This window comes from Panthera uncia, assembly GCF_023721935.1.
Source record: "Panthera uncia isolate 11264 chromosome D3 unlocalized genomic scaffold, Puncia_PCG_1.0 HiC_scaffold_8, whole genome shotgun sequence".
NCBI lineage: Eukaryota > Metazoa > Chordata > Mammalia > Carnivora > Felidae > Panthera > Panthera uncia.
The window spans coordinates 81,110,708-81,137,842 of NW_026057586.1; the positions used below are offsets into that span (position 1 = coordinate 81,110,708).

The window sequence follows — 27,135 nt, forward strand, 5'->3', positions numbered from 1 at the left end:
AGAAGAATTGTTGGCACACACACGCAAGGTCACACGCATGAATACACACACACACACACACACACACACACACACACACACAGCCCGAATGTCCAGACACCAAGATGTTAAGAGTTTTGTTTATCGCTGTTTTCAAAAGTTTCTACCAGCACTATACTGTTTTTGTAGAAGTGGAAAAGAAAGGAAAAAGTAAGCAGACACATTTTCCAGAGTGGCCCCTGGCAGCTACAGACGTGTCCATCTGCCCGGCCTCCGTGTCCTGTCCGCCCACCCTCCTGCCAGGTACCTGAGCGTCTTCCTCTGCATGTCCTCGTCTGTGATGCCGTGATAGACAAGTGTCTCGTTCCACACGGGGTTCCGGGTGTTCCGCAGGGTTTTTGTACGAAGCTTGTTGGACTAGAGCCCAGAGAGATGGACAGACACCTGCCTCGGTGGGGAGCCAGCCCTGCGGCCCTATCCTTTGGGTTGATTTGGGGGTGGGGGTGGGCGGGTGATGTAGGAGTCCTCTCCCCTTACGAGTATCCAGGGGCTCAGATGTTCCCAAATGCATGTTTTCGGTGAGTGAGGGGCATCCTGTAGGGTGATGGCTACAGCCATCACCAATGCTGGACATTGGGCCACCCCTCCCTCCATGCACTGGTCCTTCTCTTTGAACTTTCCACTAAGATTAGAAAGCAGAGACATCTTCCTCTGAGGAAAAAAAATACGATTTATAGGCCAGAAAGAAAGAAATAAGAGTCCCCCGTTTCTAGGCAGTAAAGAAACAATTTCTGGGGATATTGAAATGGTTCCTTCTGTCTTCCTCCATGCCTGAATTCCCTTGGGGACAAAGTTTTCATTTTGTTCTAAGAGAGAAGGCTAAACACGCACTATGTCCAGAAGAGGCGGCCTGGTGACAAATCTAATTCATACTAACATGTAAATGACTCACTGGGTGCTTTGGCAAAGCAAGTTTGGATTGAGGACTGAGCAAAGAGTCTCAAGGAGAAGTGAATGTCACTGGGGAGTTAGAATGAGTAGTAGCCAAACACTTCAAAGTTTGGCCACGGCCAGGTGAGGGACTCTCCTTGATCCAAGCAAAGAAAGGGTAAGAGAGAAAACATGCATGTGAATGCACGCACGTGTGTCCTCTTTTTGTGTGATGTGGCATTTCCTACTTGCAGAGATTTTTAACAGGCAGTTTCCCAAGATCACATAAGCGAGTGTGCGGTCGCCCTTGTTTTTAGGACATCCATATCAAATTAAGTCAACAAACCAGAAAACAAAACTCAAGAAAGCACCCTTTCCTTTCTAGCCTTGTCTTCTGAGTGGGTCAATCCAAAGGGAGGAGAGTTCACTCCATTTTCCCTTCCCAGGGCAAGGTCGCGATATACTGACTTTCACTCAGTAACAGAACATATTCTCAAATGCTTAGCCCCACAGCCTGGAGAGAGTTATTTATTTCTGTTAAGAGCTGAGTAGTCTTTGGTTGGGGGCGTAAAGTGAGTGGGGGAAGTGAGCCACGGTCAGCACTGGGGAGCCACCGAAGGTGTCTGAGCAGGTGGATCGCATAATCAGGGCTTCTGCTCCCCCCTGGCCTTCGGCAGCTCCTTGGATCCCAGGTTTCTGGGCTGGAGAAATGGGCAGAGCGCCCGCCCCTTGGGGAAGAATGACTCCTGTCTGTCCCTTACCCCTTGCAAGGACTTTGCCGCTCAGGGAGGAGGGGCGCTGGGGCCAGATAAGGCTATTTTAGGCTCTGGGCTGGGAACCTTGGGTGCCTGCCAGGGCCCATGTGCCCAGCCTGCCGAGAGGCCCGGGCCATATGGTACCTTGCTGGCTCCCGGCAGGAGATGCAGCTTAACGTAAGGATCAGCCAAGCCGTTGGAATCCATGGGCTTCAGTCCCTGCAAGAGAACGGGCAACAGCATGAGGGCCTCGGGAGGGCCTGGCACTCAACCGTCATAGGCAATGGACACAGCCCCTGACATCTGTCCTGCCCATCGGTGCACCCGTGTGCTTCCTCTTCCAAAGAGAGAGAAGGGAAGTGAAGTCTCTTGGAAAGAACGCCGGAATCAGGCAGACAGGATTTGAAGCCTGGCCATGTGTGACGCCTTCCCAGCTGTGTGAGTTTGGGCAAGTTCCTTAGCCTCCCTGAGCCTCATTTTCCACATCTGTCAAATGGGATGACAGAATCTGTTTCATGGAGCGGTATGACTTCAACACAGTCATACCTGTAAAGTGCTGGGCACAGAGCCTGGCCCACGGTAACTGCTGCGTTAAGGCTGGACTGTTATTTCTTCTTTTTTTAAAAAAATTTTTTTTTCTTAACGTTTATTTATTATTGAGAGACAGAGAATGAGCATGGGCGGGGCAGAGAGAGAAGGAGACACACAATCAATCCGAAGCAGGCTCCAGGCTCTGAGCTGTTGGCACAGAGCCCAAAGCGGGGCTCGAACTTACAAACTGAGAGATCATGACCTGAGCTGAAGTCGGACACTCAACCGACTGAGCCATCCAGGCGCCCCAAGGCTGGACTGTTATTTCTGAGATGGGAGGCGATGTTCCAGAACAGGGAAGATGGGAGAGGAGGAGAAGCTGGGGCAAGAGGGCTTGAGTTCTGGCCCTGGCCCCTGTACTCATTTCTGAGACCTCAGTTTCTTCACCCATAAAAAGGGGGATCACAAGGTCTGCCTGGCCCCCCTCACAGGGCTGGAATGAGGCTCAAGGGAGACACTGGGGGGGAAGGGAGTTTGGGGCAGGGATTACACTGGGCTTGTTTATATGAGCAACCCCAAGTTCCCGGGGCCCAGACACATTCTGTCAACTTCCTAGGCCCGGGCTGGGCAGACGTCCCTCCTCTGGGCTCCCGCTGTCCCTTCTCACAGCCCTAATCCCAAAGTCATGCATCTTTGTGCACCTGTTTCCCTATCTGTTCATGTTCTTGGGGGATGAAGACCTCTCCTATGAAGGGCGAGCTCTGGGCCCCGCACTAGCGAGTGTGGACAATGGAGACGGTGCCACAAAGCGGGGTGCAAGGGGGAGAGCTCACAGAGCAGCATCGTGGGTAAGAACGCAGGCTCCTGAGCTGGACTACACTGGTTCAAATCCCAGCTCTGTCACTTCCTGGCTATGTGATCTGGGCAGGTCCCTTAATCCCTCTGTGCCTTAGTGTGTCCGTCTATAAAATGGGGATGATGATGATAGACCCTTCCTCATAGGTTGCTGTGAAGGTGAAGGGGAACAAAGTAATCTGTGGAAAGCCCCGGAGGGTGTGTGATCCTCAGGAAATGCTACGGCCACAGTTTCTTGGCTGTTTCCCCAAAGTGAGCCCCAAAGCAGGGCCAGCCCTTGTTCACTCTGGGATCGCCAGCATTCGGGACAGTGCCTGGTACAGAGGAGGTATTTAGCCGACGTTTCTGGAATGACTATTGGGGTTCCAACGTTGCAAACTGGCAGACGCTGTGCTTTTAAACTCTGAATTTGAACGTCTCTGTTTGGGGCCTGCTCAGTCCAGTTGACCACAGTTACCATCACAGCTGAACATCTCACGCACCTTCCTCACCTCCGTTACCAGCCCGGCCCGAGAGCGTGTGAGTTTTCTGTGGCCCTGTCTCCAGGGGGCTGGCATGGTGTGGCATTCCCCCATTTCTGGAGCTGAAAGAGGGGACCGAATGCCTGGGCATTGAGCCAGACTCAAATCCAGCTCTATCCCTACCTGCCGGGTGACCTCAGGCTTTAACCTTTCTAGGACTCAGTTTCCCCATCTGTACAATGGGGCTAATAATGATCCCCACCTCGGAGGTTCCCAGGAAGATATAATGAGATCATGAACGTGCTTCCCTCACGGTGCTACTGGAGGCCGGGGGTGGGTGCAAGCACGTGCTTCCTACGGTGACGGATACAAAATACACGCTCAATGCCTCTTCCGAGGACGCAAGCTGGGTGTGTTGACCCAGGAGTTGTGCCAGGCACTGCTGAGCCTCGCTTATCTCCCAAACTTGGGCGTTAGGCAGGTGAAAAGGGGGGCTTTTAATCATTACAGCATCACAGGCGTGGCCAGGGACTGTCCTGGGCAGACGGGAATATGTGGCCACCTTCCTCTTAATACTCAGTCATCCTTGGGACGCCTCGCTGGCTCAGTCGGTTGGGCGTCTGGCTTTTGACTTCGGCTCAGCTTATGATCTCACAACTCGTGAGATCAAGCCCTGCATCGGGCTCTGCGCTGACAGCGTGGAGCCTGCTTGGGATTCTCCCTCCCCCTCTCTGTCCCCCCCACTCACACACTCTCTGTCTTTCTCAGAATAAAAAAAAAAAGTACTCAGTCATCCTTACGGGAGAGGCACATTATCCCCTATTTACAAATGGCACACTGAGGCACAGAGAGGCGAAGTAACTTTCCCCAAATCACACAGCCAGGAAGCAATGGAGCTGGTATTTGAACCCGGCCGTCTGCTTCCTGAGCCTTGCTTCTTGTTTGTTCTTCCACGTGGACCAGGCTTGCAGTGGGGGGAACTCTGGTCAGTTACTTTCTGGGATCTGCACTGGCATCTCCAGCTTTCCTCGGGGTCTGGAGGTGAGTCCACTCACTCCCCCTGGGGCCCGCAGCAGGGAGATGTCCTTGCATCTGCAACAATGGTTCCCCTGCCCCCACCCCAGCCGCTGCTCCAGCCCGACAGTCACATCAACAGAAGGAGCCCTCGGCGGGCATGTCAGCTGTCAGGTCAGGCTGTCACCGCTTCCCCGGGCAGCGCCTCTTGGGCAGATTCCAGTTCTGCCCTTGAAGCCCGGCTGCCTCTGCTCCCGGGAGCTACAGATCAGTGAGCCCCTCCCCCCCCACCAGAGACCACCCCTGAAGAAAGTCCTCCAAAGGAAGTGGCCACGGTTACTTCCTGCCCCTTTCTCATTACCGTCACGGTCACAGATCAACAGGCCTGGTAACCCACGCCAACCCCGAGTCCCCTAGAAATGCCAGGGCATCCTAAGCGGTCCCCAGCTGGGCCTCTCACCTACCTTGGCTTTTATGATGGTGCAGTGCAGGGAGCTGTTGTCCTGGTCGTAGAGAAGACTGAACTCCAGGGCACCCAGGGTGGCTGAAGGGGGCAGAGGCAGGAACCGAGAGGACATTCATTCAGTCACTCGACAAACATTTCCTGAGCACTTACTAGGTGCCCAGTCTGGTCCAGGCATTGAGCCTACAGAGAGGAAGACTCGGTCCCTGCTCTGGACTCGCCATCCCGGCAGACCCTCCTCTACTTTGGAGCCCTCAGCACACCTGAGATCAGTGAATCGGGTGGGCGATTGCCAAGTTAACGACTTCCCATCCTGCTAGATTGAGAGCCCCATGAGGGCAAGCGCTGTGACTGTCCTGTTCACTGCTGGGCCCCCACTGGGCACAGTGCAGGAAACACAGTCGGTGCTCACTTACTTGCTAAAGGAATAAACGAATCCGGGCATTTGCCGTTACCTCTGCTTGGAATACTCTCCCTCTAGATCCTCACGTGGCTGCCACCTTCTCATCATCCACATCTCGGCTTAAACGTCACCTCCTCAGGGAAGCCCTCGCCGACCACTCCATCTAAAGCAGCCACCCCCGTGGCCATTGCCTTTATTTCCTTCCTGCTGTGCTATCTCTGTTTGAAATGAGCTCATTTGTATGTTAACTGTTTCTCTCCACTAGAATGTTAGTTCTGTTAGATTAGCCATCTTGGCTGCCTTTTTTTCTTTTTTTTTTTTTTTTTTTTTTTTGGCCATGGTGTCTCTAGCACCTAGAATAGTTTGGGGCACATACTATGTACTTGATAAGTACTTATTGGTTATGAAGACGAGTGCATGAGTGAGTGAGCGGTACATATAGCTGAATACAGTATAGGATTGTTATAAATCACTGGCGTCAGCTCGTAAGAGGGACAGATCCAAGCTGGGAGGGATCATCTAGGCTCGGCAGGTCAGTGAAGAGACACCTAAGGCCGAAGGAAGGAGCAGTGGATACGGTTCTGGGCACAAGTGCCAGTGTGCAGAAAGGCGGAAAGGTGGGCCGGACACAGTGTGCATTTCCGAGGCAGGAAACAGTTCGTCGCTCACAAGGCAGTGGACCTTCCTACGCTCCTTTCCCGAGACCGCAGACCCATGACCCGTGGGAGAGCACAGGGGACAGAGGGGACAGCTGATATTTCATCCTGATCTATTTCACCCAGCTGATCTGCTACAGCCATACGACCGTCAGCCCCTCCACTCGCTGGCCCTGTGAGGTTGGACGGGTCCCTGAAGCTCTCGGAGCCTCAGTTTCACTATCTGCGAAATAGGAGGAGTAGAAGCAACTAGTCCCAGGCCGAGCAGGAAGACTCAATGAGCACGTGCACTGAACACACTTAGAAAAGCGCCCGGCATAAAATAAGCAAGTATGGACTGTTTTTACTTCTGATGTGCATACCACGTAAATAATAATTCCTCCTGTGTGTTTAGGACTATATAATGATAACGACTGCCAGTTTCACCTCCCAGGGGGTACCTCAGTTTACCACCCCCTCAGCTCCGTGCGGGAGGCAGTATTTGCTTCCCAGTTTACAACAAGGAGGGGTGACACGGGGGGACCAAGCCACGCCACTGATCATGGCTGTTCGTCCACTTCTTCTGAGTGGGTTCAGTCTGTCCCCCTGACTCGGAGCCCCTGGGACGCCCCCAACCCCACAACACATGTTAGATCAGACACGTGTCCTTCCACACCTCCCTCCAGCTCACAACGGCCACCCCAGCTCTCCCCTGCTGCTCCACACACACCCAGGATAAGTGCCACTGCGTGTGTGTGTGTGTGTGTGTGTGTCCCTAGGACTTCGGGTCCGAGTGGGAGAGGGACACAGCAGGCATTGTATAAATCACTGAAGGAATGGATGCAAGAGGAAATGTCTAGAAATATTTGAATCATGGTTAAAAAATTACTTCCAGAAGACACACAATAAAGAGTTTTGGAAACTAGTAAAACACACACACACACACACACACACACACATAATTGTAGAAGTGAGATGCTGGGTCGTATAATTCTGCTTGACTTGTGGACCCACCAAACACTGAACATCTGAGCATTGTCGATGTAGTTGAATTGTACTCTTTAAAGTGATTTAAATGAAAAAAAAAAGTTTTAAACAGAGAGGGAGGCAAACCATAAGAGACTCGAATGCGGAGAACAAACTGAGGGTTGACGGGGGGGCTGGGGAGGGGGGGAAATGGGTGATGGGCACTGAGGAGGGCACTTGTTGGGATGAGCACTGGGTGTCGTACATAAGCGATGAATAATGGGAATCTACCCTCAAACCCAAGAGCACACTGTATACACTGTATGTTAACTAACTTGATAATAAATTATGTGTATATATATATGTGTGTGTGTGTGTGATTTACATAAGTTGTGTGTGTGTATATATATATATATATATATATACATATATATAAAAGTGATTTACATGGCAACTTTGATGTTACGCTTTTCATCACAATAAAAAATACACAGCACCTTCTCTTTAGAAAGCGGAGGTCATTTTTTGAATTCAGCAACACAAACTTGTATCTTTATAACTTGATTGATACAGCTTATTAGGCTTGGCATACTGGGGGGGCTATTCTGATGTCCCCGGGGACGACACCCCGAAGTGACTTTCCCCAAACACTCCTCCCCTAAGTGCCACCTACTTGCTTCATCCGAATCGTAGCTGTTGGCTTCTTCCTCCTCGTCCTCCGGGGGCGGGGGCTGGCGGGCAGGGGCCACGGCGGGCTGGGGAGCCGCAGCAGCCGCTTGGGAATAGGGGCCCGGTGGGTGGCCCCCTCGGTCCTCCCTGGCTCCAGCTGCTGAGTAGCCCCCAGCTCCCCCTGTTCTGTCCTCCCGGGCTGGGGCGGTGGCCCCTGCGTAGCTGGGCTCACCGGGAGCCACCTCTGCAGAGGAGATGGGGAGAGGGCAGGAAAGAGGCAGCTGAGCCTCTGTGTCTGTGTCTGAGCCACTGTGGCAGCATTACCGTTAGTGATGAGTACCTACTGTATACCAGGAGCTTGGCAAGTCTTGCACCAGAACTACCCCGGCCTGGCCACGGAGGATCACCGTATCCAGTCGACGGGGATGGGGCGGGTGGGGGGGGGGCCATGATGTCATTCACCAATTCTCAGAATGTTGCCTTTGTCAAAACCACCTAGGGAAGCTTGCAAAAGTGCAGGTTCCTGGGCCCCACCCAGACTGAGTAGGCAGTGCAATGGGGCCCGGGAGTCTATGTCTCATAACAAGTCCCAGGAGCTGATTCAGACGTGGGCAGAACAGACCTCAGGGGGGCACTGATCAGCGGTGTGGTTCTGCAGCCAGACAGCCTGGGTCTGAATCTCCGCTGTGTGACCCGGGGCAAGTTACTTAAAGTCTCTGAGCCTCAGTTTCCTCGTCTGTAAAGTGGGAATTATGACGCTGAAGGCACTCAAAGAGTATCGGCTAACATTTTAAAAATTATCTACTACATGATAGGGGCACCTGGGTGGCTCAGGTCATGATCTCACAGTTCGTGAGATCATGTCCTGCATCGGGCTCTTCACTGAGAGAATGGAGCCCTCTCTCTCTCTCTCCCTCTCTTCCCCTGCCTTGCTCAGGCATGCACGCTCTCTCTTTCAAAATAAATAAACTTACAAAAATATATAACCTACTACATGTATATTACTTGACATAGTATCTGGTGAGTTAGGAAGCAATGATTAAGCTGTAGCCATGGTAACCGAAGATGATGCATAACATCATATGCAAGAATCACGGTCACTTAGCGTGACCTTAGTCCACTCCAGGCCACGTGCTAGAGTTTTATGTGTATTCGTTTGTCTAATCTTCCCATCAATTCTGTGAGGTAAATCCTTGTGTTATTCCCATTTTATTTTTTGTTTACTTATTTTTGGGAGGGAAAGAGACGGGGCGGGGGGGAGGGGCAGAGAGAGAGGGAGACACAGAATGTGAAGCAGGCTCCAGGCTCGGAGCTGTCAGCACAGAGGCTGACGCGGGGCTCGAACCCATGAACCATGAGATCATGACCTGAGCCGAAGTTGGACGCTCAACCGACTGAGCCACCCAGGCGCCCCAACTCTCGATTTGTTTTTAAGAGAGAGAAAGAGAAAGAGAAAGAGATAGAGCGAGCAGGGGAGGGGCAGAGAGAGAGGGAGCCACAGAATCTGGAGCAGGCTCCAGGCTCTGAGCTGTCAACACAGAGCCTGATGCGGGGCTCGAACCCACGAACCATGAGATCATGACCTGAGCTGAAGTCGGGCACTTAACCCACTAAGCCACCCAGGCATCCCTCCCATTTTAGAGATAAGGAAATTGAGGCCCAGGGAAGGAAGTTAAGTGACTTGCCCAGGGTCACGTAGCTGGGAAGTGAAGGAGCCGGGATTTGACTCCGGGGAGTCCGTGCTCTTAACCACTGTACGCTCTGTCCTTTTCTATTTAATCTTGGTAAGGAGTATCTAGAGTTTTGGAATCAGGGGGTCCCTCAGAGCTCATCCGATGGGTCTCTGGGCACAGCTGGGGAAGGTCTGGCAGCCCGGGCTCTCTCACAGGAGGTGGGAGGGCGTGGCCAATGGACAGGTATGGGAGGAGGGGGAACACTTGCCTGGTCTGTGATCTGGAAAGCGTCCTGCTGGCCCAGGGCTGGCTTTGCCGCCTCCTGGAGGCCCTGAATGGGGAAAAGAGAGAGGGGTGGAGCACAGGTGGCATGATTTCCCTGTTCTTCCCTCTCCCCCCTCATGTCGGGTTGTGGACACAGGCCTGGGGGCAGCAGGCGATGAGAAGGAGCCTCCAGGGCTGCAGGAATGGCCCCACTGGGGACTCTGGGGTCAGAAAGGCCTGGGTTCAAGCCCCAATGCTTCCTTCCTGGGTCTACACAACGAGGATGCCTGTACCTGCTTGTCATGTTTCACGGGCTGTTATGAGGTTGATGGACGAATGGAGTAAGGATTGTTTGTGAGGGGACGGGCAAGTTTATACCTGGAGTCCCCCACTGCTACAGGGCCATTACTGGTCCAGCGGAATTTTTACAACTACATTTCCCAAAGCCTGGGATGGGGCGGGGGGAGAGCCGAGGGGGCACGGAAGATCATTCAACCACACAGGGAGAGAGTCGCGTCAGTCTCCACTGCCCTTCAATACCGACTCCATCGTGGAAATGTCTCATTCAGGTGCCACTTTGTCTCTAACCTTTGTGAATTTCCCTTCTGAGCAAAAAAAGGACAGAGCTCGGACTCAGAACCTTCCTCAGGCCAGCGTACTGAGAATCTCACTGCGCTGTTTAATTTTCATGACATTAATTTTTAGAACTACCTTCTGCAATGGGTTGAATTGTATTCCCCCAAAGGATGTTGAGGTTCTAGCCCCCAGTCCCTGGGAACGTGGCCTTATTTGGAAAGAGGTTTCTTTGCCGATGATCAAGTTAAGATCACGCTCTGTCTCTCTCAGAAATGAATAAACGTTAAAAAAAAAATGGAGCAAAATGTTAACAGCACCAATGAGGCATCGCTCCTATTGTTTCATGCAATCCGCATTTGTTTAGATTTTCCCATATGACTCGTCTCTTTGGCCACCAATTTTTCCTGAATCTCACACTACTGTTCTGGGAACCATGTGTCCCCAACATTTGCTTGAGAGAGGAGTTTGGAGATAGCGAGTTCTCTCAGTTGCATTTTTCAAGGGAACCAATTTGAGGAAAGATGCGAAGAAATGAGAAAGCAGGAGGCAGATGTATGAGGTAAGGACGGTGGCGGAGAGTGACCCGACAACGAGGAGGGAAGGGGGCAGAGGCCGAGGCATTTCACTACTTCTGTCCGGCCCCTGCTCCACCTGCCCGCCCGGAGGATTACTCATTCTGAGGGTTTTGGTGGTGGCTGTGGCTTTGCACGAAGCCGGCGGGCTCTGCAAGCAAGGACGGGAGGTCCCAGGGTCACAGCTGGGTGACAGGTGGGGGTGGGGCGGCAGGTACCTGGCTGCCCGGGCTGTGGAGGGGCTGGGCTCTGCACGGAGGCGGGGGCTGGTCTGGAGGCCTGGACTGAGTTTGCCCGTCGCAAACCTGCAGGGGTAAGGAAAGGAGACAGCCCGTCATGTCGCACACACACACACACACACACACACACACACACAGTGGACACGGGAGGAACCTTGGGTCTGGTCAGCTGGCACGAGGTAATGCCTTCGGGGTTTGAACTGAGTGCAGGCTCCGATGCTCTCTGCTCCTCCAGACCCTCTCCTCCCCCTCCGGTGCCTTCTCTCTTTGCAACACTCAGATGCCCTGAACCAGGTCACAACAACGACACGGGTGTTGAAAAGGGAAGGATGCCACCTCCACCTGTGTGACCTTGCACAAGCGACCTATCCTCTCCGGGCCTCGGTCTCCTCGCCTGCGAAATGGGGAGAAGAGTACCTACTTTTTAGGGTTGTGGTGGAGATGCTGTGATGACATACAGGCAACGTGCTCAGAACAGCACTTGGCACGGAGTAAACACCGAATATTATTATTATTATTATTATTATTATTATTGAATCTGGTCTCTCTCTTCCCATGGGCCTGGCTCTGCATCCCGGTTTCTTGTATAAGCTGTGTGACTTTAGGATGGTCATTCACCCTCTCTGCATCTCTGAGCTCTACCTACTGATAATAATGAGTTGTCATATATTTAATGCTTACCATGTTCCAGGGACTTCAGATATAAGAGGTTGTTTAATCTCTGTACCCCATGAGGTGGGCGCTGATTTACCTCCATGTTACAAATGGGGAAGCTAGGCACAGAGGGCTAACATCTCTTGCCGGGTTAATGGCAAAGCCAGGATTTGAACTCAGGCATTTGCTCTCCGGAGTCTGCCTGAGACCATGAGGTGCTACTGTCTCCTCCAGAGCTACTGGAGGATCAAATGGGATAAGGTACACAGCAGGTCCTGACATCCAGAAGGCATGATGTTCCTGGAAGAAAGCCCTTTCTCACTTCTCTGGGCTGGATCCCGCCTTTCCTGAACTCAGCCCTGTGTCACCGGAGAGATGCTTGAATGCTAATGACAGAAGGTGCTTTGCCACCGCTGGCTGGGGGCTGACCCGTCCCTCTGTCTTGTCCCTGGGTCCTTGTTCATTCCTTCATCCATTCACTCACTCATTCAACAAGCGTTCATTGTCTACGAACTGCCAATCCTGATGGACAAAAATCACCTTGATTCCTCCAGGAGCAGATGGCCCAGTCAGAGGAAGGAGGCAGACGCTGAAATAACGAGTTTATAAAACAGCAATAACAGTGAACATCCACTGAGCGCTTCAAATGTGCCAGGCCGTGAGCCTCGCCTCAGGGAACCCTCACAACTTGACACCACGCGTACCGTTATGGTCCCCGTTTGCGGTCAAGAAAAGGGAAGCTAAGTGTGCCCAAGGTCACATATCTAGGAAGTGGCTAGGACCTCCGACCAGGCTCACCCGGCTCCGGAATCCCGTGAGTAATAATGCACACCGGCCCTCACGGCATGTCAGGCTCTGTTCGGAGATCTGAGGTTATAGTTTACTTAATCCTTTAGAGCAACCCGCGATAAGAATGATTACCATTATCATTTCCATTTGATGATAAAGGAAAGCCCAGTGCCCTGATCTGTAAAATGGGAACACCCAGCTGGTAAGTGGTCGAGCTGGGGTCTGACCCCACACAGTCTTTGATCTGGTATTTGTGCACTTGGCATTGAACTGAAATGGCCATACAGGTAAAGAAGTAACATCACGGGGGATGGAGGTGAGGGGTGACCTCTGGCTGGGGGGATGGGGACGCTTCACGGTGAAGGTGGCCTTTGGATTTGGAGTTTGGGTTTTTCCAACCCAAACGGAGGTCGTCGATGCACAGGCGACCTCTGTAGCATAAAGCAAAGTCAGGATAGCTCTGGTTTATTCCATGGCATTAACTCCAGGTCCCAGATCTGGAGAGAAAGGGGTCCTGGGAGGCATTGGGATTACTGAATGGAAGATGCGGAGGACAGCTGATTCTTGTCAAGGATCTGGGGCCCGAGTCGCAAGTTGTTCTCAGCACTCCTGGTGGGACCCCCTCTGGGGCTTAGGCTCGTCACTGAGGGCTCCCGGCATGATGGAACCTTTTCTTACACAGCAAGGGCAGCTGGCCTACAGATCAGGAACGGTCGCAACCACCCCTTCCTCCGATGGCACAAAAAGGGTGGCACAGACATGTCTGTGTTTTGGAGCAGCAGACCCCTCTGACCGACCTCAGCGCCACTAGGCAGGATTTGCATTGCCATAGCTATGAGATGTGTGGATAATATAAAAATTGCAAGACGCTGGCTCTTCCTCTGCTCAGGATCCTTCTGCGGCTCCCTGACACCCTCAGGAAAAAGTCCAAACTCTTTTATCTGACTTTTCAGGCTCTCAAACAATGGTTCTCAAACTTCAGCATTCACCGAAATCACATGAGGAGTTTGCTTAAGAAGTGCATGTGGATCCCGGTCCCAGAAATTCTGATTTCGTAGGTCTGAAATGGGGCAGTGCTTTCAACACTCACCTAAGGTGCCTGGATCTGCCGACCCCCTGTCTTCTACTGCTCTCTCAGGGAGAGGGATTCTGGCTACAACACGCTTTAGATGGTGACAAGCACTGAGTAGAGCTGTGTGTCAGAACTCTGGGGACTCAGAGGAGGGAGCAATGAACTCTTCTCAAGGTGAAGCAGGGCGGATGCTACGAGTTTCATAGACGAGGGGACATTACACTGACTCGAGGGACAGGGGATCCAAATCTGGCTCAGGAATACTGTGTGACTGCCTTTTCCCTCAACAGGCAAAATAATACACGGGCTAAAAGCACAGTCTTCAATATACAAAAGTTAGCTAAAAATAGATCAAAGACCTAACTGTAAGAGCTAAAGCTAAAACCACAAAAGTCTTAAAAGAGCACACTCAGGGAGAATGTCACGACATTGGCTTTGGAGCGACTGTTTGAATATGGCACGCAAAGCGCAGAGAACAAAAGAAAATTAGAAAAATTGGACTTCATCGAAATTAAAAACTTCTGTGCATCAAAGGACACTATCAATGGGGTGCCAAGGCAACCCACAGAATGGGAGAAAATACCTGCGGATCATAGATCTGACAAGGGATTAATATCCAGAAGATATAAAGAACTCCCGTAAGTCAACAATAATAAAACAAACATCCCAAATGAAAAGTGGGCAAAGGACTGGAAGAGACATTTCTCCAAAGAGAATATCTGAACAGCCAATGAGCACATGCAAAGATGCTCAATGTCACGAATCATCAGGGAAATGCAAATCAAAAACATGAGATATTGCTTCCCACGCATTACGATGGATACACACACATACTATATATATACGTGTGTGTGTATATATACACACACACATATATGTATATATCCTACATATACAGAGACACATGTATGTATATATAAGCGTTGGTGAAGACGTGGATTAACTCGAACCCTTGTATATTTCTGGTAAGACTGTAAAAATGGTGAGGCCACTGGGGAACACAGTATGGTGGTTCCTAAAAAATTTAAGCATAAATTTACCATATGATCTATCTATTCCACTTCTATACATATATATATATATATATACAGATATATGTATATGTATATATATATATATATATATATATACATATATATATAACCCAAAATTAAGAGCAGGAACTCAAATCGATACTTGTACACCAATGTTCATTACGCACAACAGCCAAAAGGTGGAAACAGCCCAAATGTCCATCAACGGATGAATGGATAAACAAAATGTCTACCCACAAAAGGCCACATACTGTGTCATTCCATTTATGTGAAATGGCAAGAATAAGCAGATCCACAGTGGTCAGTGGATTCCAGGGGCTGGCGGGGGGGGGGGATCAGCGTTTAATGGGTACAAGGTTTGTTTGAGATGGTGAAATCGTTCTGGAGATGGTTAGTGGTGACAGTTGCATGACAATGGGAATGGACTTGGGGCCCCTGAACTATATACTTCGAAGTACTTGAAACGGCAAATTTAATAGTAGTGTATATGTTTTACCACCATTAAAAAAGATTTTTTTTAAAGCATCGTCAATAAAAACTTCACCTCTGGAAGGGGAAACTCAAGAAGCACAGGCTTTAATGTCGGACAGACACGGGTTTCATTTCCATCTGAACCAATTGACAGCTGTGTGACTTAGGGCAAATGGCATCAATTCTCTGGGCCCAGTTTCTCCATCTGTTAAATGGGAATAATAGGAATCTTCGCAAAAGGATTTGGGGGTATGACAAGGATCAAATGAGATGATGTACGTGAAGAGCTCGGGACAATGTCTGGCACATGGTAAGTACTCAACAAATATTCCGTGATGTTGTAGACCTGAGAAATTCTTCTTTTTCTGTGAATCTGAACCATAGGTTCACTAGGGGGTGTGCACAGTGGATTAAGCACAAGGTACGTGCCCAGCTCTCCTGCCAAGAAGAAGAGGGACTAAGGGCCTAAGCTCTACACCCACTATTCAGGAAGAGAAGCCAGAGGTCAACATGGGACCTAAATATTCAGCCCATCTAACTTGGGACCTGGTCCAAAAGTCCAAGTCCAGGAATCAAGGATTCCCACCATCATGCACTCTCGCCAAATAAATCCACTCTGAGTGCAGCTGGAGGTGCTGGGACCCAATGAGATGAGAAGCGTCCTGGCCGAGCTGACCTACCCCATCCTCGTGGACAGCAGAGGACGCCGGCCAAGAGAAGAAAGAACTTGGGTGGGTCTGTGAGAGGGAAGCTTCCCTACTGTACTCAAAAGTACGTTGCATTTTCCTCAGGGCTTCCAGGGAGGAGGGCAAAAAACCCACATTTTCCTCACATTTGGCATTAGAGCAGGAAAGGGATATAACCCAAAGTATGGATGTGCAGGGTAAGAACTGTTTCTGAGCTCTGTCTTTCCTCTACCATAGACTAGAACCAGCATCTAGAACAGAGCGTGGCACACAGTAGATACTCAACAGATACTGAACGAATAAATGAATTAAAACGTTGTCCTCCCCACCCCCCAACTCCTTTTGATTCTCCTCCTCCAGGAAGCCCATCTAGATTTGCCCATGTCTCCTACCGGCTGGGCTCCGGCTGGAGTCAGCGGCAGCCCCACCGTGGCCATGGTCCCAGCTCTCTGAGTCCCGGCTGGATGAGCTCATGCGTGCCTCGGAGGCCCTGCGCACAGGAGGCCCATAGCTTCCTCGCCCGGGGGCAGAGGCCAAGTCAGGACCTGGAGGGAAAAGCACGTATTAAATGGAGAAAGGGCCAGAGAGGGATGGGATAAAGTAGAAGACAGAGTGGGCAGGACCTACCTGTCTTCTGACCTGGGCCCCTCCGGTCTTCTGTGTCACCTGGAGAGAGAGAGATGAAGAGAACTTGTTTTATGGTTTCTGGAGAGCTGCCACTTAAGGAACACACAAAGGGGCCCACTGCCACCCCTAGGAACTTCTAAAAAGTGAACTGAAAGTCTCTTCTCCTTTCTTCCCCTGTGGTGTAGCTCCCGTTTACAATCTCACATGATTTCCTTGGCATGCACACGCACATGTGAGCACACACAGGCTTTCAAAACAGCAAACTGGGATCCTCGGTCAATGATCACACAAACTGTTCTAGAATGTGCTCAATTGATTTGATTTTCCCCAGGACTCACTCACCGAGCATGCTCCCACCTCAAGTCCTTCTGCACATCACATTCTCAAACGTTCCATGAGCCCTCTCTACGCTTCTCTCCAAACACCGTCTCCGTAGACAGCCCTTCTGTGGCCACTCCATCCAACACAGACCCTCCTGCCCATGTCTGTCCCCCTCACCCGCTTCATTTTGCCTCTGGCTGTCATCACCACTGATATGCTATTATATTTGCATATGCTGTTTGTCGAGTATCTGTTTCCCCCAGTAGAATTTTAGCTGTGCGAGGACAAGGAGTTTGTCCGTTCCATTTATCACTGTATTCCTAGGGCACAGAACAGAGCCTGGAACTCGTTGGGCATTCAGTAAATATTTGTTAAAAGAATATTGTAAGCTCCTATCATGGGCATAATTCAAAATCTATCATACACATTTACATCATTGGATTCTAAAAGATGCCTAACATAGCATGCTATGGCTAGATCATAATCCATTAGACAATCCCATTAATGAACATTTGGGTTTCTCCAGTGGTTCTGCGATAGAAAATGGCACATAGAAAGTGATATAATAAATATACTTACACATAGATCTTTTTATATTGGTCCTTTTAAACCTTTTTTAATATTTATTTACTTTTGAGAGAGAGAGACAGAGCACAAGCTGGGGAGGGGCAGAGAGAAAAAGAGACACAGAATCTGAAGCAGGCTCCAGGCCCAGACCTGTCGGCATAGAGCTGGGCGTGGGGCTCGAACTCACAAACAGTGAGGTCATGACCTGAGCCGAATTCAGATGCGTAACCGACTGAGCCACTCAGGTGCCCCTATGTTGGTCCTTTTATTGCTGTTAAATATATTCCTAGATAGGGATTGCTGGATCAAATGGTATATACACTTCAAATTTTAATAAATTCTGCCATAATACTTTCCAGAAGGCTGGAGGTGACTTATAGTCCTACCAGTAGTTTATAGGGTATTCATTTCCGCCACATTCATCAGCACTGGATGTTATTACCAATACTTTTTTAGGTGCCACTGTGCAACGCTGGTGATGTTACTTCTTTCTAGCGACGTGAGTGGGTATCACATCAACCGTAGTCTTGGAGTTAATGCTTTGTCCAGAGTTTATGTGATAAGCTAATTCATACTATTTATGTGCGTATGTGTCTGTGTCTACGTGATTAACGTGATATAACATTGGCCAACATTTACTGAGCGCTACATCGTGCAAAGCACTTCCCATGTAGTATCTCATGTAACCTTCAAAATAACCCGGTGAGTTATTCAGCCCATTTCATAGGTGAGGAAAGAGTCTCAGAGGGCCAGGCGACTTGCCCAAGCTTATGCAGCTGGTAAGTAGCAGAGAAATGAGATTCAGGTCCTCCTGGTCTCAGATGTCCCAGATCTTGACAGTTATGCCATATAGTCTTCTCAGCCTACGGGGAATAGTGCTTAACCAGGAAGAAGGAAGTCTTGGGGGTGAGTGTGGGGGCTCCTCGGGGATGCAGTGTATATTGAGAATTTGGTATTTCTCTGCCAAGGAGCAGAAATTGCTCATGCCGTGTCAGGAGGAAAACATCTGGTGAATGCCATGTGGGTGCCAGGCACGACCCGGGGCACCTTGAGAAGTCATCTTACAGGAGGCATAGTTGGACATTTGAACTTTTGAGACCTTCAACTATAACTTTCCTTTCAGAAACACTGCCTGCGCTCAACTCCAGAACCATCATTCAGACCAGATTTTATCATTTACTGTTAGCTGAAATTATTACAGGGGCCTCATCTGGTCGGACCTAATGGTCTCACTCAATTATGATATGTTTTGATAGTAGTCGCTTTTTTTCTTTTAACTTTTTTTTTGCCTCTCCCTTTTATCATCATCATTTTACTAATTAATCGTAATGCTTGGGTAATAGGGATAATACCCACAGTCATGGTAATTTTCTTTTATGAATTCCCCTTTTGCTCAACTTTCACTTTTAATTAGTACAATCTCAGATATGCTGATGGTTGATAGCAGAAGTATCAGGGACAAGGAAAGCCTTCTCAGCAAATCCCCCTCGGGCTCCAGTGTGCATTTTGGTGACAGAAGTCTCTCAGCTTCTAGTTTTAATTCCCACCTCTGTTGTACCTCTAAATACTCCATCAGGGATGACGGTGAAAGCTTTTGGCAGCCTGACATTGCTGGAGACTTCCCTGTTCTACCCTCTTTTTAAAAACCGTTTTAAAGTCCACTATTATACAATAGTATTATTGTGTAACGCTATACGATACAGTGTCACATTAGTTTTAGGTGTACGATAGTGAGTCAACACTTCCCATACAACATCCACTGTGCGTCCTGACAAATGCTCTCCTTAATCCCCATCGCTTCTTTCACCCATCCCCCCACCCTCTCTCCTCCGGTAACCGTCAGTTTGTTCTCTATAATTAGGAGTCTGTTTCTTGGTTTCTCTCTCTCTCTCTCTCTCCCTTTGCTCATTTGTTCTGTTTCTTAAACTCCACATATGAGTGAAATCATATGGCATTTGCCTTTCTCTGACTGACTTATTTAGTTCTGCATTATACTCTCCAGCTCCGTCCGTGTCGTTACAAATGGAAAGATTTCATTCTTTTTTATGGCCGGGTAATATCCCTGTGTGTGTGTGTGTGTGTGTGTGTGTGTGTGTATCTCACATCTTCTTTATCCATCATCAATCTATGGACACTTGGGCTGCTTTCATATCTTGCTTATTGTAAATAGTGCTACTATAAACACAGGGGTGAATGTATCCCTTTGAATTAGTGTTTTTGTATTCTTTGGGTAAATACCCAGTAGCACCACTGCTGCATCATAGGATAGTTCTATTTTTAAATTTTGAGGACACTCCATATGGTTTTCTACACGGGCTCGCTATGCTACCCTCTTGACAAAGGTTCATGGTGAGTTGTGCAGTGGACATAGGGGTCCTAAATCCAGAGGCTGGCTGTCCACCAACTGGGTGGAAACACAGTCACGATGTCAGGACATCCTCTAGGTAGACCAGTTAGCCAAGACCTGTCCGTGGTCCTGAAAGGAGAAGCTGTTTCATTGTACCTCGGGTTGGAGCCCGGGCAGCATGCTTGGGCTCAGGAGCGACCTGCTCAGGGACAGCAGGCTCACTGACAGGCTCCTGGGGCTTGGTCTTCCTTATAGGCATAGGCTGTGGGAGGACCTGTTTGGGGAATCCCTTGAAGAACCACGCTCCAGAACGCTTCCACACCTGGGGGAGGAGAGGGAGAGGATGAAGACATGGCAACCATGCACTATTAGCCCTGCCTTCGTGAGTGCCAGTTTTTACCTTTGCTCCCTGCACTCAGGACACCGACACACCACATAGCCTGTCACAACTCCTCTTTGATTCACACAACAACCCCAAACACTCCGTAGAGCGGGCCTGAGTACACCCATCTCCTGGATGGGGAAATTTGAGGATCAGAAAGGTGACGAACTAGTATAAGGTCACACAGCACCTGCCACCTCTTACACGCGGTGAGCTCCCTACGTCGAGGAAGAGTCAAGTCACAGAAGCGGGAGATGAGAAAAGAACTTCATTCAAACACTCACTGAACAGTCCTGCCAGTGTTCACAGCTGAGCTGGTTCCTTGTTACCAATCCCGTAAGACCTACACCTAACCAGGCTCCCCAGCCCTCAATGGCCACCCTGCTTCCCGGCTGGCAGTGAGGAGGGGGGGGGTTGGACAGATAGGGACGGTGACCGGTCCACTCACCTCTCTCTGCTCGATGCAGATTTTACAGAGCCACACGGAATGCGGGCGGTTATTGGAGGTCTCCACCCCACACTTAGTGCAGACGTTCTGGGGACAAAACATAGCCCAGTGCACACTCACATACGCCAGGCTCCGAGCTGCCAGTGATCGGGGCCAAGGGGCTGAGAGGCAACAGAGCCCCTCTCTCTCTTGGTGGATAGAAAGAGCTGGAACTCCCCATTTCTCACCTCCCTCTCATGACCAAGGCCAGCTAGGATTAAAGTTCCAATTTGAGTTTTGATTTCCAATAATGAGAACTGGAGTCATCCTCCAGCACTGGATGAGTATATTCTCTGGAATTTTCCAAGAGTCCCTGTAGGGTCTGAATTTTTGGCATCCATATGGGGGAGATCACTGACATGATTTTTAAAGAGGAAAGCCACATATTTATTTTTTTCTCTCTTTCCCTTTTCTTTTTTTTCTCTTTCTCTCTCTCTCTCTCTCTCTCTCTCTCTCTCTCTCTCTCTCTCTCTCCTTCCCTTCCCCTTCCTTCCTTCCTTCCTTCCTTCCTTCCTTCCTTCCTTCCTTCCTTCCCACATGAATCTGACATTACCTAGATTATGGCTGCAGGTTCAGCTCCTTGAAGAGAAGGAAGTTACCTGTGCAAATGCCATGACTGTGATGGAACATTATACTTTTGGCTGAGTTTCCTGGCAGTCAAGACAAAATGGAAAACTCAATAGGTCATGGAATTTTTACTACGTGGCTGACTGCAGAAGACAAGTTTTGGGGCATAAACTTTCCCCAATACCGCATTCTAAATGCTAAGTGGGACCCCAAGCAGGAGATGCCAAGTGACATTCTGGATGTCCCCAGCTCACATGTTCCCCTGAATTCCTTTCCGGGGAATTCAGGCAGACCCAAGGACAGATATATCTGCGTCCTGGAACTGTCACGTGCAGACAGCTTGAGGAGAGGGTGCAGGGTGGAGGGAGACTCCTTTAAATACTCAAGAAGCCCAATGGCCCTAACTGGGCTGGAGAGGGGCTTTCTAAGCCAGGGTAAGAGGATGCTGGGTAAACCTTCCATGTTCACACAGGTGTAGACACCTGCCCAGCATGTTCTTTAGCCTGACACATAGCCTGCTAAGCTACGACCAGGATACCTGCAGGCTCACCCATAGCCTACATCCTATCTCAGGTTCCCATGTTCATCCCAGATGGAGCTGAGCTCCAAGGGGACAGAGGGGTCAGAACATCTTCCAAGAGGAACCAGGGTTCAGGGTTGCCTAGAAGATAGCTGGGCATGGGAGCGTCCCCAAAGGAATCATATTCTGGCAACTACCATGCAGAATCCAAGCTCCGTCCCCAAGACCCAGGGTCCCCCAAGGCTCGAGCCCAGGCTTAGCCCCCTGCATGTGATGAGAAGGGCAGCAGGGAGGAGGAGGAGGATAGTACCTTTTTACAGTCCTCACACACCACACAGGTGGAGCCCAACATCCCCAGCTGTTCTCCACACAGTATGCAGCGGTTCACCCCGTCCCCAGCCACGTTCTTCCTCATGTTCTCCAGACGGTCCACCAGGCGCCTGGAAGCAGACACAGAGTAATGAGGGCCTCATAGGACCGGGGACCACCGGCATCTCCTAGTATCAGGCTGATGGTCTTGACCTTCTCTGAGTCATGGACTCTTGGGTGTCCGATGAGGACTCTTGGACCCTTCCCCAGAAAAAGGCATGTGTGCATGAAATTCTGATACGTTTTCAGAACACCACAGACCCATATCCCAGATCTCCCACCTCCTTCTATTGACTTCAGATTAAACACCTTCTCTAGACTTACTATCTCACATCACCTCCTCCAGAGAAAACTGCCTTCTGGGCTCCAGATCCCTTTAACTAATTGTCGACGTGACGTCTTCACTCGGATGTCTTCGTTGCCATCTCAAAGTTTACTTTCAGCTGCTCCTCATCTTGGCTGTTCTCCAACCCCGTCCCTAGCACACCTGCTCCCATTCTCAGGAGGGAGCTGGACCCGGCCCACCCCTCCAAGGACCGGGTTCCCGCTGGGGGCACCACGGGCATGAGAACCACCGGGATACAACTTGGGTATCAGAGGTTCTAGAAGGACCCTGGGAGCCACCTGATGCTGACTCTCCCCACAAGCCTCCTCGCTCCTGCCATCCCCTCAAAGTGCTCGGATTTGCGGTGTTAAAAATAGCAACTTCTCCCTTTGTGTTTCATTCAACAGAGAGCCACTCTGTCCAGGGAAGAGCCAGGAGCAGCCTGCGGGCTCCAGAGCCTCTGCTGTGACCCAGATTGGACGGAGCTGCTTCGGCAGGCAGGGCGCACAGAGCCAGAGGCAGCACGCTCCTCCTTTCCTCCCCCTCATCTTCCCTTCCCCCTCTCCCTGTGTTTTCCCTAGAAATTGTTTTTATAGGATGATGGGTGGGGCGGTAACCAGGAGCAAGCCCCCCAGTCCACGGTCTCAGATGACCTAGAATAACAGTAGCCGATGTGCACTGAGCACTTAGTACGTGCCAGCTACAGAGATAAGCACTCCACATCAATTTTCTTAAGGACTCCTTCCAGTAGTACTATACGCTGAGCACTATTCTTGTCCCCATTTTCCAAATGGGAAAACTGAGGCACAGAGAGGCTAAGTGATTTACTCAAGTCGCACAGTTGGGAAGTGGAGAAAGCTGGGATACAGACCCAGGCAGTTTGTCCTGAGTTCCTATTCTTTTATTTTTATTTTTATTATTATTATTACTATTATTTTATTTTGAGAGAGAGAAAAAGCACAAGCGGGAAGAAGCGGAGAGAGAGAGAGAATTCCAAGAAGGCTCCACACAGTCAGGATGGAGCCTGATGTGGGGCTCAAACCCACGAACTGTGAGATCATGTCCTGAGCCGAAGCTGGACGCTTAACTGACTGGGTCATCCAGGTGCCCCCGGAATCTCTGTTCTTAACTGCAATACACCCTGCTGTTATGTGCCAGGCAGAGCCATGGGGGTCTTCTGGAACAGTCTGATCTCCACCCTGCTGGATCCTCCTGCAGGCCCTACACCAAGGGACCCTCAATGATTGGTAAGTAGGTACCAACTCACACACACCCAGTTACCCTAGCTGGTTCTGTCCATCTCACTTCCCTGAGCTTGGGACAAGACACCCAACAGCTGCCCCACCATTTTGTTTCCCGGAAAAGCCCTTAACAGAGGATTGAGAAAGCTGGGGGTTAGCCCTGGAGTTGGACTCTCTGGGCTTCAATTTCCTCATCTGTAAAACAGAAGGAGTTGGGTTGTCAAGCTGTGCTTTATGGCACCCCAGAGCTCCTCAGAGCCAGTTGAGGGGCCGTGCACTGTAGTGGTGGGGTGATTCTGAGGGGCCAGAAAACTGCACTTAATTCACAGCATGTCTGCATTTATCCATTCTGTTTGTTTGTTTGTTTGTAATTAGATTTCCTTTGGAAAGCCACGGTTTGAAGAAACAGCCTGAAGTTGTCTAGAGCAGATAAACTTCAGGATGCCTTGCAATGCTGCAGAATTATAACATGTTATGAGACGATGAGGCAAGCTGATGGGAGGCAAGGGATGGTAAACGCATGGAGACATTTTTCTTGTCCACACCCTCTTTTGCGGGTTGCCTCCAGCATGCACTGCCCTAGCCAGAAAACGGTTAGATTTTGTTCTCCTCTCTCTATCAGTGCGGGTCCCAAAGCACAGAGAAGGTGAGAGGCTTGCCTGGGGTCGCTCCGCCAGGGCTAGAATCTAGTTCTCTGTGTCAGTAAATCATCTTTGCTTTCCATGAAGCCCTCCCGGCTTCCTGCCTCAAGTCAAGCCCCAGGAGGACAGCACGGGACAGGTGACCCAATTCCTAACGGCAGTGCGCTTTGCTTAGGAAACTTAAGAGGCTTTCCTGCCTTCTCTTGTAAAATCGAGGCCATGGATTCACTCACCACTTGCAAAACCCACATGAGAGCCTCCACCAAGATGCCTGTTCCTCCCACAGTTCACTCCTAAATGCCGAAAGGCGCCATTAATGGGTCTTGAATGGGGAGTGTCTCATTAGCTTCTCTCAGTGCAGCAAATGGCGTGGAAAAACAACAGATTTAAGATCATTATTCAGATGTCTCAGCTCAGGGACTCTTGTTATTTGTGAATTCAGTAGAGACCAGTAAAGAGAGAAGCATGTGGGTGGGAGGCACAGACCTTCCTTCTCTGCTCCCAGATCGGTTGAGCAGGGGGTTTCCCGCAGCCTACTCATTTTGACATCCTCTCTGTAGCCCCAAATGCCGGGGCCTCAACGTGGAGGGCTCCGACAGCCAAAGAGTATAAACTTAGAAATGAAACTGTGCAGGAAGCTAGGTCAAAATATGTCACGAGAGACCACGAAGACAAGTGGGTCTTTATCCCGGTGATAAAATATTTCAGTGTTTTTACCCTTTTAACGTTTATTTATTTTTGAGACAGAGAGAGACAGAGCATGAACGGGGGAGGGGCAGAGAGAGGGAGACACAGAATCGGAAGCAAGCTCCAGGCTCCGAGCCATCAGCCCAGAGCCCGATGCGGGGCTCGAACTCACAGACCGCGAGATTGTGACCTGAGCTGAAGGCGGACGCTTAACCGACTGAGCCACCCAGGCGCCCCTCAGTGTTTTTACCCTTGAAGGAATGTTGTCTCGTCTCAGCGGGAAAACCCTATATGCATCATGAAAGATGCCTGCAACCTGCCATGCATGTCAATCACCCAGACAGCGTTCAAAAAGAATACCGACCCGTGGGCCCCCGACTCTAAACCTTCTCAGCTATGGATCTGCTTAAGCCCGGTTTCCAGTATTTCAGCATGCGGCCCTGTTGAGAACCACTGCATGGGGGGACGTTCTCAAAACTTACGGCGCCTCTAGAGCACCTGGGGAGAGTGTTTGACACACATACGATGATTCTGTGGGATTGCGGTGGGGCCTGGGAATCTGAATATTGAAGTGGCTCCCTCTGTGATCCTGAGGCTGGGGAATTCCGGGCCACACTCTGGTAAGCACTGTAGTAAGGAAGGAAGCAGCCGGGCAAACTGCACGGGGAAATGCTCTCCTTATGTTAAAGGGATGAGAACCCCCAAAACCCAGGATGTAGAGTCAGGGTGTGAACTTGGGTTTGGAACATGCTCATCTGAATCCCTTCATGGTGTGCACTGGGCAAAAAAGAAAAAAAAATGAGAAAGGAAACACCCAAAGAGTCACAGTGATAATCACGGGGTGGTGGGATTATAAGAAAGCTTTATTTCCTTCTTTAATGTCTCTACCACCCACCCTCCTCAAGCACTCAATTGTCTGGACTCCCTCTGCTTCTTTAATTTTCCAAAGTGAACATGTGTTGCCTTTTCTTCCAAAATGTTTATTTATTTATTTCGAGAGAGAGAGAGAGAGTGAAGGAGAGAGTGGGGGAGGGACAGAGAGAGAGGGAGAATCCCAAGCGGGTTACTCGCTGTCAGTGCAGAACCTGATGCAGGGCTCAACCCCACAAACCGTGAGATCACGACTTGAGCCAAAATCAAGAGTGGGATGCTTAACCGACTGAGCCATCTAGGCGCCCCACGTGTTGCCTTTATATTAGAAGAAAAAGTGCATTTTTGAAGATAGGGAACAGATAAGGCAGGGTCAAAAGCCATGGGTTTGAATCCTACCTTTTCTCCAGTCAATGACCTTGAAAACCCTCTATTCTCTGGGTGCCCTTTCCCCCAGACGTTAATGTGAGGGGTTAGATGAGGTGCACCTCAAGTTTCCTCCCGTGGGCAGCGTTCAGGGAGTCTCAGATCCTGAGGCTGAAACATCCAGATTTCCCTGGTGTTTTGAAATAGAAGATCCCTCAAGGACTAAGAGAAGGACCGCTCTGTGTCAGCAGCCTGGTGTTTGCCTGTCTAATGTCTCCACATTAAGTGCCCAATTAGCTGGACACCGTACATGGCTGTCACTCTCTAGTTATGTCTTTACATGCCCGATTAATTTTATGACTACAACTCACGCCTTGCATCCAGGAAACACATCCATCACCAGCCTGGACACTTAAGGGGAGCTGTTGGTTACTCAGCGAAGCCGAGTGGGCACGTCCCATTTCCCAGGATGCTCCCAGAGGTACCAGAAAGGGTGCATCTCTTCCTCTAGGCATCAGCGGACAATCCCTGGGGCTGGCGGGAAGGGGTTCCCAGCTTGGTCTGACCTTGCTATCCGAATGGATGCAGATGGGCTACTCATTCATTCAATTATTTACGGAGCACCTGCTATGTGAGGACCCACCTGGGAGCGAAACAGGTGAGTCCCTGTTTGCACAGACCTGACATTATAGCGAGAGACTCGGGCATTATCGAAATCATCATAATCATTCTATAGTAAAGTTCTCTGAAGGGCAGTTATGGGCAGCTAGGAGAACGTGTAAGAGAGGGACGTGAACAGTGAGGAAGGGGCCTCGGAGGAAGTGACCGTAGAGCTGAGACATGAGGATAAGGAGGAACTGGACCAGTAAAGAGGGCTGAGGAAAAGTACTAGGAAGAAGAGGGAACAGCATGTGCAAAGTACTTGAGAGATGTTCAGTATGGCCAGTGGGCTGGATGGTGGAAGATGAGGCTGGAAGGGTGGGCAGGGGCTGCTCCGTGCCAGATCTTGATAGGATACCATTACCAGGTTTTAGGTAGGGGAGACTCAACCTCCCCTCTTTTGAGACAACACGTGAATGTAAGAACGGAGCCCATAAGGGGATCACGGCAGTGAGGACTTCAGAGCT

General features: G+C 50.1%; 1 protein-coding gene across 1 annotated transcript in view; it reads right to left on the bottom strand.

Moving 5' to 3' along the window:
- RPH3A (rabphilin 3A) overlaps positions 1–27,135 on the bottom strand; it is a 66,776-nt gene that overhangs the window by 16,840 nt on the left and 22,801 nt on the right. The window contains exons 3-13 of the mRNA XM_049619963.1: positions 21,820–21,949; positions 20,384–20,470; positions 19,710–19,875; positions 16,319–16,357; positions 16,084–16,236; positions 10,965–11,051; positions 9,603–9,665; positions 7,666–7,905; positions 4,990–5,069; positions 1,809–1,883; positions 287–396 (exon numbers count right to left, since the gene is read on the bottom strand). Of these exons, the coding sequence (XP_049475920.1) occupies positions 287–396; positions 1,809–1,883; positions 4,990–5,069; positions 7,666–7,905; positions 9,603–9,665; positions 10,965–11,051; positions 16,084–16,236; positions 16,319–16,357; positions 19,710–19,875; positions 20,384–20,470; positions 21,820–21,949 (1,230 nt within the window). The remainder of the gene's footprint in view (positions 1–286; positions 397–1,808; positions 1,884–4,989; positions 5,070–7,665; positions 7,906–9,602; positions 9,666–10,964; positions 11,052–16,083; positions 16,237–16,318; positions 16,358–19,709; positions 19,876–20,383; positions 20,471–21,819; positions 21,950–27,135) is intronic.